At 36.0% G+C, this 13,108-nt stretch overlaps 2 protein-coding genes across 2 annotated transcripts; both read left to right on the top strand.

The window, feature by feature from the left end:
• Positions 1–457: 457 nt before the first annotated feature.
• Positions 458–5,697, top strand: LOC109809485 (uncharacterized). The gene is made up of 7 exons (XM_020372816.3): positions 458–1,177; positions 1,481–1,788; positions 2,160–2,888; positions 3,301–3,429; positions 3,681–3,884; positions 4,795–4,995; positions 5,220–5,697. Exons 1-7 carry the CDS (start codon positions 910–912, stop codon positions 5,340–5,342), a joined length of 1,962 nt encoding a protein of 653 aa, XP_020228405.1. The 5' UTR covers positions 458–909; the 3' UTR covers positions 5,343–5,697.
• A 134-nt stretch (positions 5,698–5,831) lies between these two features.
• On the top strand, positions 5,832–8,452 carry LOC114916533 (boron transporter 4). The gene is made up of 4 exons (XM_029273558.2): positions 5,832–6,662; positions 6,751–6,867; positions 6,959–7,093; positions 7,525–8,452. Exons 1-4 carry the CDS (start codon positions 6,627–6,629, stop codon positions 7,636–7,638), a joined length of 402 nt encoding a protein of 133 aa, XP_029129391.1. The 5' UTR covers positions 5,832–6,626; the 3' UTR covers positions 7,639–8,452.
• Positions 8,453–13,108: the final 4,656 nt, after the last annotated feature.

Below are 13,108 nucleotides of genomic sequence, written 5' to 3'. Positions count from 1 at the left end.
GTTTTAATTTAAAAAGTCGAAAGTCTGCAAGACGTGGTCACCAGCACCAGCACCAGCACCCTTGAATTTTTCATAACGTATCTCTTGCATTGCCATGGACTCTTTCTTCCATTGCATTGCATTGAATGTATATGATGACAAAAAGCATACATAAGTAATATTAAGGTTAATTTGGTGAATTCACTAAATAGTAGCCAAGCCAGGTATGCTCCATTAATTATTCAAATTAATTAATACCAATATGCCAACACTGCCAAGAGTGGCTCTTCGTCACAAAATCAATACCATATGGCATATGATACTACCGTTATTTAATTTTCTTGGTTGTCTATACTACCATTATTTAATTTCAGCATATACATACATACCATATTCTATATCACTACATTTATTTAAATTAAGTAACAAGGAAAGTACGAAACAATGAAAAGACAAACCATAAATAATTAAAAAATAAATAAATAAAAAAACAGAGTGACGGAGAAAAACAGAAGAGAGAAGGCAGAAGAAAAACAAATACCGAAGAGAAAAGGAGAAGATAGGCAGGAGGAGGAGAGCGCATTCAAAACGTTAGGAAATATAATCGGAGAGGGCATTGTTCCCACCGGAACCCTAGCCGACGGCCTCCCTTGTCCATGGCGTTCTCCTCCGCCGTCGCCGCTGCGGCGCCAAAATCTTTCCGCCGACCGTGAATTTCCTCTCCTCGATTTTCCCGCCGCCGGAAATGGCTCCGGCGCCGGCGGAGAACCTCGTGTTGGTGTCGGATAGGGAGCCTCACCCGCTAGATCTCTCCATTTGTTTCTTTCTAACTAACTAACTGACTGACTGACTGACGAATCTGTTTGGAAGATCGTAACTAACCGCGGAGAGGTCGTTACCGGCTGCCGTGCTTCGTCGGCGCCGGCGGCGATGGCGAAGGGAGGGCAATGCTTCCTCGAGAAGCTTCGCAGGTGCGTTCGGACGGTTTTCTTCGTGGTGGCGCTGGTGGCGTCGCTGGCGGTGACGTCGCTGCCGGTGCTGGTCGCGGTGGTCGACGTGTTGGTGCCCTGCGTTTTGATCTCGAACTTCACTTGCGTCAAGTGTTACAGCATCAAGGAGCATTTTCGCCGTTACGCTTTCAAGAGTTCCTTGACGGATATTCCTCTCGTTTCCGTCATAAGATCCATTATCATTCTTTGTACGCTTCATTCTCACTTATAATATCACTTTATTACAATATTTTTTTTCTTCAAATCATTATATTGTTCTAATTCAACTTTTACTTTTATTGGTTTGAATAACTAATAATAATATTATGTTTAGTTGCTCTAATTCAAATCAAAACGTTTATTGGAAATTGCGGGGTTACTTTTTTTTTTTTTTTTTTACTTCGTTATGGATAGATAAAATTTGGCTATTGTTCTTTAGAGAGGGATTATAATTTTTTCATGTTGAGCAGTGTAGTTCTCATCTTGTGTTTGTTTTTCTCTGGTGATTGCAGGTGTTTATTCCGTTTGTGATGGTCCTGCTCTCTCACACGGTCCTTACCTTGGAACTGTGACTCTGTGTTCCTTTCTTTCTATTGTTGTGCTCTCGGTCAAAGCTTGTGTTTTCACTGTAAATTCCCATATTGAAGCGGAGGCTTCGGTTTCCCTCAGGAAGCAGAGACTCCATTTGAAGAAGCCATGGGGAATGCCTGTCTTGTTTCTTTCATCAGTTGTGTTTGCCCTTGGCCATACTGTCGTTGCTTATAGAACCAGCTGCAGAGCACGCAGAAAACTCTTGTTTCATCGAGTTGACCCTGAAGCTGTAAGTTCAACATAGCTTTCTAATTTCTCAGGCTATTTTTTATGTTAGTTATTGGATTAACTTCTTTTTGAATTAAACAAATGCAAATTTGTAGTACTACGGACCTGCTTCAACGAAATGGAGAAACTTAGTATTTCTTTGTTGTTTTCCAATCAAAATTGTCACCGATGCTGACCATTATTGAGCCCGAAGTGAAATCCAATTTTGATTGGAAAATAACACTAAAAATATTTATGGTACCATTTAAGGTTTGTCCCAAAATAAGTTTCTGAAATCAACTGGATTCATATTGGTGACTTTTAAATTTTATTTCACTTTGGTGATGCACATGCAAAAATCTACACTAATTTCTTTATGTTTTAATCAAACAGGTCCTATCTTGCAAAAATGTTTTCTCTGGCTATCCAAAGGTCCCACGCTCTCCAACTCCTTCTGCTGGGAGAACCCCCAAAAGTGACTGCGAGATGAGGAGGAGACCTCTTGGGACAGCTCGTGATGAAGAGCTGCTCGTCAGATTACTTGCAAACTCAGACAGCTTATTCATTACATGCCAAGGACTTACACTCCATTACAAGCTTAGCTTGCCTGGTTCACCGCCACATACATTATCTTCAACATCCTGCATTGAGTCAAATTCTAGTTGTAGCACTTCATTAGTGGGTTCTGGGTTGGGTAAATCTAATAAGCATTTGCTAAGTACATCTCCAAATATCCAGCCACCATTATACAGGAGCTATAGCAATCAATTCCATGGTTCATCTCTACATGTTCCTCTGTTGGATGGTCCTACAACCTCTATTATTTCTGAAGATATCCCTGTTTTTCACCTAGATGGTATTTGTGAAGAAGATGAAACTAGTAAATTGAATTTTCAATCTACGGAGCAAGATTTAGAGAGTATTGGCCAATTAGGCATTGTGTTAATACATGGGTTTGGTGGAGGAGTCTTCTCTTGGAGGCATGTGATGGGATCTCTAGCTCGGCAGAGTAATTGCACAGTTGCTGCATTTGATAGGCCTGGTTGGGGATTAAGTTCAAGGCCTCGTAGGGAGGACTGGGAGGAAAAAGAGTTGTCTAATCCTTATAAGCTAGAAAGTCAGGTGAATAATATTTATCATTAGCGCAAATTATTTTAGAAGACATTTTGTTATTTTCTTCTTGTATTAAAGACGAGTCATGCTTCTGGGGTTATTATATTAAAACACTATCCATTCCAATATAGAGTCAAATTCTTTTTTCCATGGCCAAGCGCTAATGGAATGTTACATATCTGATAATCATATTGCTGTTAATTATGATTTAGTGATCAGAAGATTAAGAAAGGAAATCTAATGTGAGTTAGGTATCGTGGATTACTGTACCTGGTAAAGTAGAAAACAAAATAAAAATAGAGAGGAGACAGGTAACACAAACATTAAATAGGGTAGCACTTTTTTCTTCGGAGTTTATCTTCATCACCATAACTTTTATTCCATGTAACTATCATTAATTTTTTTTTTTTTTTTTTTTCAGGTTGACCTGCTTTTATCATTCTGTTCTGAGATTGGTTTTTCTTCTGTTGTGCTAATTGGTCATGATGATGGAGGGTTGCTTGCCCTGATGGCCGCACAAAGAATTCAAACATCAATGAATTATTTCAATGTGAGCATGTCTTCTTGCTTGATATTTGATTAGTAGGTAACTTAGTGGGTTTGATTGGCCAAAGTATGATGCGTTGCTTTTATTTAGATGTAAATCACAATGTGTTTGGAAATTCCAGCAACAACATAATGTGGTTTTGTAGGTCTACTCTATTTTTCTCATGGCATATGCATTGTTGATTTGCAATAATTGATGTGCAGAATTCACAATTCATTTTGTTTCACTGTTTGATCTGTTTTGTGTTCATTCAGGTTAATGTGAAAGGGGTTGTATTGCTAAATGCTAGCTTATCGAGGGAAGTGGTTCCATCCTTTGCAAGAATCCTGCTGCATACCTCACTTGGAAAGAAGCATTTGGTTCGCCCTTTACTAAGAACAGAAATTTCCCAAGTGGTTAATCGGCGTGCTTGGTATGATTCTTCCAAAATGACACAAGAAGTTTTGGCTCTCTATAAGGTATATCTGTTCCTTAAGCTTTATTTGCATGGCGTGAATGAGAATTACTCTGTCTTTTATGAGTTTCAATCTATTTTGAATATTCTAAATGCATGTAATATACATATCTAGATATATATAAAAATACATTAAACATAGTAAATATATAATAGCAAGTCTTGAAATATATAAAAATACATTAAACATAGTAAATATATAATAGCAAGTCTTGAAATCCAAATAAAGAACATACTTTTTGGACATGACTAAAACAAAATAAAAATTATAAATTATTGTCATCCTAAATCACTCGCTATTGTCTACAAATAAAAATATTATCAATCTCATTGCTTCTTAAATTTGTCTAGGAACAATGCTTCTATGTTTCTATATTATAGATGCTTCAATGTCTCATATGTAACTATATATTGGATTTTCATAATTATTTTAAAGGCTTCAATTACTTCATGGATATGTATCGATAAAATACATAGGAATATCAATATTGGATAGAGATATGTGAATCAAATTGAAGTATCAATGTTTCGTAGGTTTCAATATTTGAATTGAAGTTTGAAATAATAAATTGTATCGAAGGAACTCTGCAAAAAATATTACGGTAATTGGCATAAACTATAAATTAACCTAGAGGCCTCATAATGAGCTATCACAAATTTATAGCGCCTATGAACACCCAAGATTTGGTTTATACTTTATTTATGTAGTAAGGCGTGATGGATAAATATATAATTTTCTATAGACTTTATGCTTATATAGTTTTTCACGTGATTTTGCAATTTAGGCTCCAACTTGATCTCGTGATCTTTCTTCCCATTATGTTCCTTTATAACTGTTACTGAGCATCGTTTCTGGATAAAAAAATTATCAACTAGTGTTAATATGATGTGTGATTGCTGTTATGTGTGCTTAGGCTCCACTATCTGTTGAAGGATGGGATGAGGCACTTCACGAGATTGGTAAACTGTCATCTGAAACCATCCTTTCAGCTAAAAACGCAGAATCATTGTTACAAGCTACGGGAGACATTCCCGTGTTAGTCATTGCAGGTGCTGAAGATTCCCTTGTCTCTTTGAAATCTTGTCAAGCCATGGCCTCAAAACTTGTCAATTCTGTAAGTTCGCTTTCACCATCTTGTCATAAATTCTCCACAAAACTTGTAAATACTCAAATGTGTATTAAGGATGAAAATGGGAAGTGGAAAATGAGGGCTGTAGCTATTATATACTTGTAACCAGTTCCATTCCTTTAGTTTCGTAGTCTCCATTTTAATTTCCCAAGCATTTATCATGGCATGACTCTGCCTCATCAAGTTTATTCTTACCATCTTTTGTGCAGAGATTGGTTGCCATATCTGGATGTGGCCATTTACCCCATGAAGAGTGTCCGAAGGCATTACTTGCAGCTATATCACCCTTCATCAGTAGACTCCTGTCTGCATCTGATTCGCAAAGCCAATAAGTTCATTTCTTTTATAGCTGATTATACATGGGGTTCTTATCTATTGTAAGGGGCCACCATCTTTCCTTTTTCCATCTTTGTTTTGGTTTCTTTATTAGCAATATTTTTACTTCAAGAGAAAGAGACTAAAGTTAATCTCTTCTCTGGGGTGTTTTTGACGTGCTAGTTTTAGGGCTTTTAACCGGTCTGTATCTTCGTCTTTTCTCTCTTTTTAAGCTGTCGATATAATGATCCGTTTCATCTGCTTGTTATTTTTCCCACTTGAAGAAAGTGGAGAGACAACATACCTTTACCTTTGTAAATTCATAATCAGATTCAGAATGAATATAGTTTAGCATGTATTTTTTTCTGTTCACTGAACGCAATTAATTAATTCATACTTGCTGTTCCAGCTTCTTAAAACGGCAATAACAACGTAAGGAGCGAGTTCTTTTAGTGTTCATAAATCATAATTCGATGGGTAAAGTGGCAAACTATTAAGACGAGTTTAAGTCGGAAACCTTTCATTTGTTTGAAATTTTATCAAAAGTAATTTCTCACTTTTTATCAATTTAACTGTTTGATTATAAATAAAAAGAAGTTATTTTCGGTGATTGCTAAATCTCTGAAAACAAAAGAAGATAATAATTTTGTAATTAAGTAAAAATACAACATGAAAGTGTAAACCAAAGGCAAAAACGGGTCTTAATAACATTACCAACAAATTAATGGATTGAATAATTTGAATGATAAATCATTCTGTTAGTCTCCCGTTAAAACTATTTTTTTAAGCACCGCATTTTAGCATAACTGCTGGCAATCGCTTTCACCATCGAAAGGTATCATTGTTTCAATGTCTTTATATTATTGATTTTTTATTTTTATAATCCATTTTGCTTGGAGACTTTCCAAATAGCGATACTATTTGGAACGAATAAAATTAAGTACGAGATGTACGAATTTCTATTCTGACTGGTCATGGTGCAATGCTTGAGTCGTAGTGTTCATCCTAACTGGTCGTGGTACAATCGTGGTATGGACCAATGCTTTTTTTAGAATAATTTTTAATATAAATTAAAAGATATGTAAAATTCAATTTGGTAGAAAATACAAACTTTGTGCATCTTTACGAAGAGATCTTTTTGTACTTACTAATATTTTCCTATTTTTCTAATTACGTTATGGTTGTCACTTGAAACTTCACTAGTGGTTCCAAATTTTAAGTTGATTGTGCTAACGAGTTCAGATCCTCTTCGCTATGTGGATTGCTTGGCTTGCCCCCTTCAAATTCTACCTCAATCTCCCATGCACGCGAAGAGCCTTGCGGTTCTCGAGAATTTGGTGAGTCAATGAATACTAGATTTTGTTGTTAGTACTTGGTACCATGATCAAATGGGATGTTTTTTAGAAGACGATTTTTGAGTTGCAGATGCTCCGAAGAAAGATGGTTGAAAGTGCCAAGGAAAGCATAACAAAGAAAGCTAGTAACTTTGAAATCTATGGGAAGTCGCAAGCAGTGTTTATAGAAATGGATAGCAGTACATCAGTGAGTCCTCTAGTTAAACACAAGCTTCGATTTGTTTTTCCCCCAAATAAAGTCAATTAAAAATAGTCAAATTTGAATATATGAATTGCAGACTTTTGTGGGAAAAGAACTGAAGGACTTGAAAGATGTTGTCTTAAAAGGAGAAGACAAAGGAGACTACAAGGATACCTTTGACCCTGAGAAGCACATTGATGCATATCTGCATGTTAGAGTAAATGAGCAAAGAGTGAGCAATCTTCTGCAATCACTCTTAGTTAGAGCATGAGTCTTTGCTATGCCAATCATCAAAATGATCCCACTTCTGTTCTATGGGGAATGGGGATCCTTTGCATACAAGGCTATTGATAGTCTTCTTGGAAACCAATTCTGAGAAAGGATACTACTTCTCTTTATAACACTTGTCGGTGGTACAAATAAGTCAAAGTTACTATAGTTGTATCAATTTCAAATTGAAGAATAAAACTTCATGCAGTATCATAGGTGTTGTATTATTTTCTAATTAGAGTTAGAGTTTCATGAGGTAATATGTGATTCCATTAAATGTCTGCGTTTTACAAAGATAAAATTTTAATTTTGATTGAAAAACAACACCATCACTGCGATATCTATTATTGTATCTAAGATTTGTACTTCATTAATTTCCAACTTATTTGGCAGGTTGTTGGAGGGGGATCATGCTCCCTTTGTGGAGTCAATACCGATCGGAAACATAGCCTTCCTTTGTTGGTACACTCTTCCAAATTGTATATTTCTTGGATTGTTTTGGAGTAACATGGATTCCAATAGCTGGAATCCTGTTCCCCTTGCTTTCTTTGTGCTAATCTTGGCGAGGCAGTACATCCTACCCAAGCTGTTCAATCCTCACCATCTAAAGGAACTGGATGGAGCTGAATATGAGGAAACTGTGGGTACTCCAAGACTTTCTTTCTCTTTCAGGGTATGCCATCATTTATTCTATTTCAGCCATCAATTTGGAATATAAAAGAGTTTCCTGAATTTTCCTCAACAGATGGAATCACCAAGTTTTAGATCAATGGAAGTGTGTGATAGTGAAATATTAGATAAGTTAACTACTAGCTTTAATGAGGAAAGACATGGCCAGGTAACCAACCACAATTGCTTTTTCTTGCAAATGTTTTATTGTATTTGTTAGAAATTAGAATGCAAAGGGTTTGAAGGTCCATCCGGATGAAATAGTGAGTGAAAATGGATCCTCAGATGGTTAGAAACAAGGAGAAAAGTTTATGAACATGTTGGCACATGGTTGGTGGTTATTGTTTATATCTATGGTGTGATCGTTGTTTGTCAACTAGAACAAAAGCAAAAGATATCAATCAAGGTTGTGTTTTGCGTTGTATGGTTTGGTGCGTCTCAATTTGAAAACTGAAGACTGTGCTTTGTACTATATACAATTAGCATATGAGATTTCATAGTGCTTCTCTTTGTATTCCTCATACGATGCTTGCAGATACATTCATCGATGTATTGCAGCACAAAATGGAGTGAATCCAATTTGATAAAAATCAATAAGATAATTTCCCATCTGTTGTGGAAACAAATACAGTGATGAATCTAAATGTATTCAAGATAAGTTTCAGTGTTTCACGCTTTACCAGTCTGATTTGTCAAATATATAATGTTAGTGTTCGGATATGAAATTTTAGAAATGTAAGAAATTTAAATTTTTTAGAATTTGAATTTTTTTATTTTTATTTATTTATTAAATATTTTATTTAGATAAATTAATTTAAATTTCTAAAATTTTAAATTTTTAGTATGGATAGAATAATTTAATTTACATTATTAGAAGAATTTATTTTAAATAATTATTATATTTTAAAATTAAAGATTATAAAAATAAATATTAATCTATTTTTAAATATTTAATAATTAAAAATTTAACATTAGAAAATATTTAATACTTTTAAAATTTGAATATTCAATAGTTAAAAAATTATTGATATTTTCATGTTAATGTTAGAAGAGAAGAGAGGGAAATAGGAGAAGAGAGAGAAAAGAAAGAGGAGAGCTGGCAAATGAAAGATAGATATATATGAGAAAGAATAGAGAAAGAGAAAGAAGGAGAGATCGAGAGGAAAGAGAATGAGAAGATAGATTGGACAAAGAAGAGACAAAAGTTAGAGTGAGAAACTTTATGCTTTTAAATTGAATTGATTTATGTATTAATTCAAAGTAATAATTTAATTGCAGTTGGATTTTTTTTTTTTGCCTAATTTGATCTGAACCAATCTAATGTATCCAATGAAATGTCGATCAAGTTAGTTTAGTTTGAATTATCGAATATCCAATGAAATTTATAATTTTTAAAATAATTTTTTTCTTAGATTTTTAAATATTAACAAAATTGACAGATTTTTTGTTGTTGGTATATTTATATTTATTTTTTAGTATATAATTGACAATTGACAAATTTATATATAATTTTTTTTAATTTTATTTAAGAATTTCAAATATATTACATTGTAATAAAAGGACACTTAATATATTGTAATATAATTTTTTGATGATTTCTTTGAGAAAAGGTGTCTATGTATTATAACACAAAAACATTTTTAAAATAATCAAATCAATACATATATGTTAATTGTTAACTAAATAAAAAAATTATATAAATTAATTAATTTGATTTATGTTTAGTTCAAATTATGTGTATATTCAATATCTAAACCGGTAAATATTGGTTTAATTGATTTGATTTAGGTTAAACTCAAAGAAATCTTTTTTAAATGAATTAAATAAATTATGTGTCATATTCGTTAAGTAAATCAAATTCGATGAGTATCCTAAATACAACCGGGTTTTAAAATTATACAATTTTAATTTTTTTTAGAAATACTTAAACTTTAAACTTCAAATTCTTTGTCCAACAAAATATCTCATTTCAAAAACATTTGAACCAGTGAATCGAGAAACAAATCTTATTCATCCAAATATAAAAAGTCTTATCAGGTACTACACTAATCACCTATACCTACACATTCATTTGTAATATAAACAACTTACAAAACTTTTATAATATATTTGTTCCGGCCACGGGGTGCACTAGGGTTTTTCCTAGGTCAAGCCGCAAAGCCAGAGCATTCAAAAGTGTAATCTGCCCCCTCAACTCTAGGGTTTAGGGTTTTATGGTGCGTCGTTCATGGGCTACTTGGGCCCCGAGGATCAAGGGATTTCCTTAACCGTAAATATTTGGGCAATATTTTATCGTATAGGATGGGATTTTATTCTTGATATCGGAACAGCATTTACGTGGGAGGGGTAAGTCGGATTTTGGCCGAGTACCCCCGGTTGAGCAAACAGGTCGGCTATTTACCGAATGAACTCGGCTGAGTCGGTTTACGACCGACTAGGCCCCCAACCGAGAGGTTAGGTCGGTAATATACCGAGCTCCCCACTGGAGGGAATGGTGTTGGACATGCCCGTAATCGGGTTTAGACCGAGTATCCTCTCTCTTAGGGGAAGGATTCGGATTAAAGCTGAGTAGTGGGTTGCGATCGCCATACGGCCAAAATGAAGGTCATGTCGGATTATTACCGAGACGGTACACTTGCCTTCCAGCCTCGAGCCTGTAAGGCAAAGAGGCTTAGTACCTGGTCATCTGGTCGGCTATTTACCGAGACGGTACACTTGCCTTCCAGCCTCGAGCCTGTGAGGCAAAGAGGCTCAGCGCCTGGTCATCTAGTCGGCTATTTACCGAGACGGTACACTTGCCTTCCAGCCTCGAGCCTGTAAGGCAAAGAGGCTTAGTGCCTGGTCATCTAGTCGGCTATTTACCGAGTCGGGTAAGATTTCCCAATTTAAAAATGGATTTTCCCACCAATTTGCTGGAAGTTTTCTAAGTTAAATTGGAAATCAACGAATTTAATCGTCCAAATACCGAGTAGACAACTCCTAAAAATCATCTAAGTTTGAATCAATTTTGAAACTACCTAGTCGTCTTAATACCGACTAGGGTGGAGACAGAATTTTAATAAGTTAAATCTGGATGTCCACGGATCTACCCGTCCAAATCCCGGGTAGGAGTTACTAATAATTTTCCTGAGTGAAACTAATGAATGTACTCGCCAAACTGGCGAGTAGGAGGGACTGATATTCGTCCAAGTTGAAACCAATGAATGTACTCGTCTAAATGCCGAGTCTGGAGACGGTCAAAAGTTAAAACGCGACGTGCTTCCATCGTAGCTAGTCGGTCGTACACCGAGTATCTTCTCGGTAAGATTTCCCAATTTAAAAATGGATTTTCCCACCAATTTGCCGGAAATTTTCTAAGTTAAATGGTGGACTTTCTCTACCTAATCGTCTGAATTCCGATTAGGACAAATGTTGACAACAATCATTATATAAATCTTAAATGGAATTCCAATCGGAAGCAAATGACTTGCAGTCGGTGGTTGATCCATGTTTTCAAATCAGCTGTTTAGCTCTCACAGTGGTAATTTGAACCTACAATTAAGCACTGACATGTTGCTGCCGCTAAACAGAATTACAAAATTCATAATAATTGGTCTAATCACTTGTTCAGAAGCGCGCAGTCGGTTGCGATCCGACTTTAGAACCGAATTCGTCAAGGTAAACGGCCAGAATCCAATATGAGATTCCGAATTTTTCAAACGAGTTGTTTTATACTCGCCCCGCCGACATTCATCCGATCAATCACGAGTTCCATACTCGCCCAGTCAGAATCCAACCGATCAATCACGAGTTCTTCAAATTGTTTATACTCGCCCCGTCGGCATTCATCCGATCAATCACGAGTTCTATACTCGCCCAGTCAGAATCTAACCGATCAATCACGAGTGCTTCGAATTGTTTTATACTCGCCCCGTCGGCATTCATCCGATCAATCACGAGTTCTATACTCGCCCAGTCGGAATCCAACCGATCAATCACGAGTGCTTCGAATTGTTTTATACTCGCCCCGTCGGCATTCATCCGATCAATCACGAGTTCTATACTCGCCCAGTCGGAATCCAACCAATCAATCACAAGTTCTTCAAATTGTTTTATACTCGCCCCGTCGGCATTCATCCGATCAATCACGAGTTCTATACTCGCCCAGTCGGAATCCAACCGATCAATCACGAGTTCTTCAAATTGTTTTATACTCGCCCCGTCGGCATTCATCCGATCAATCACGAGTTCTATACTCGCCCAGTCGGAATCCAACCGATCAATCACGAGTTCTTCCAATCCTTGAAAATGACACATGTTATAAACCGTGAATACAAACAACTTGAGGTAAACAGTGAATGCAAATAACTTGAAATGCAATTTATTAAAAATTGAATAAGTGGTGCCTCGTTAAAAACCTTCTCAGCCTCTTTGCCTTACAGGCTCGAGGCTGGAAGGCAAGTGTACCGTCTCGGTAATAATCCGACATGACCTTCATTTTGGCCGTATGGCGATCGCAACCCACTACTCAGCTTTAATCCGAATCCTTCCCCTAAGAGAGAGGATACTCGGTCTAAACCCGATTACGGGCATGTCCAGCACCATTCCCTCCAGTGGGGAGCTCGGTATATTACCGACCTAACCTCTCGGTTGGGGGCCTAGTCGGTCGTAAACCGACTCAGCTGAGTTCATTCGGTAAATAGCCGACCTGTTTGCTCAACCGGGGGTACTCGGCCAAAATCCGACTTACCCCTCCCATGTAAATGCTGTTCCGATATCAAGAATAAAATCCCATCCTATACGATAAAATATTGCCCAAATATTTACGGTTAAGGAAATCCCTTGATTCTCGGGGCCCAAGTAGCCCATGAACGACGCACCATAAAACCCTAAACCCTAGAGTTGAGGGGGCAGATTACACTTTTGAATGCTCTGGCTTTGCGGCTTGACCTAGGAAAAACCCTAGTGCACCCCGTGGCCGGAACAATATTATTAATTTTAAATTATATAAAAATAAAGATAATTTTAAATAAAATGAAAATTGAATCAATGATAATTATTTAACACATGATATAAAAATTTATACTAATTTTTTAGAGACTTGTTTTAAAATATAACAAATTTATTAACATTTATAAGTATAAAAATATATAAGCATATTTAAAAAAAAAAATAAAGATATTTTTAATAATGAATTAACTCAACCTTTAACCCACAACATAATACTGAGAGCAGTTTGATGAGTCTTCAAATTTTACAACTCTGGTCCTGGCAGCTGTAGATATTTTTTATGACTTGGTTGAATTTTGCAATGGCTGTCTAGTGTCAA

Source organism: Cajanus cajan, chromosome 5 (assembly GCF_000230855.2).
Source record: "Cajanus cajan strain Asha chromosome 5, NIPB_CcT2T_4, whole genome shotgun sequence".
NCBI classification, from domain to species: domain Eukaryota; kingdom Viridiplantae; phylum Streptophyta; class Magnoliopsida; order Fabales; family Fabaceae; genus Cajanus; species Cajanus cajan.
This window is presented reverse-complemented; position numbering and strand designations above follow the sequence as displayed.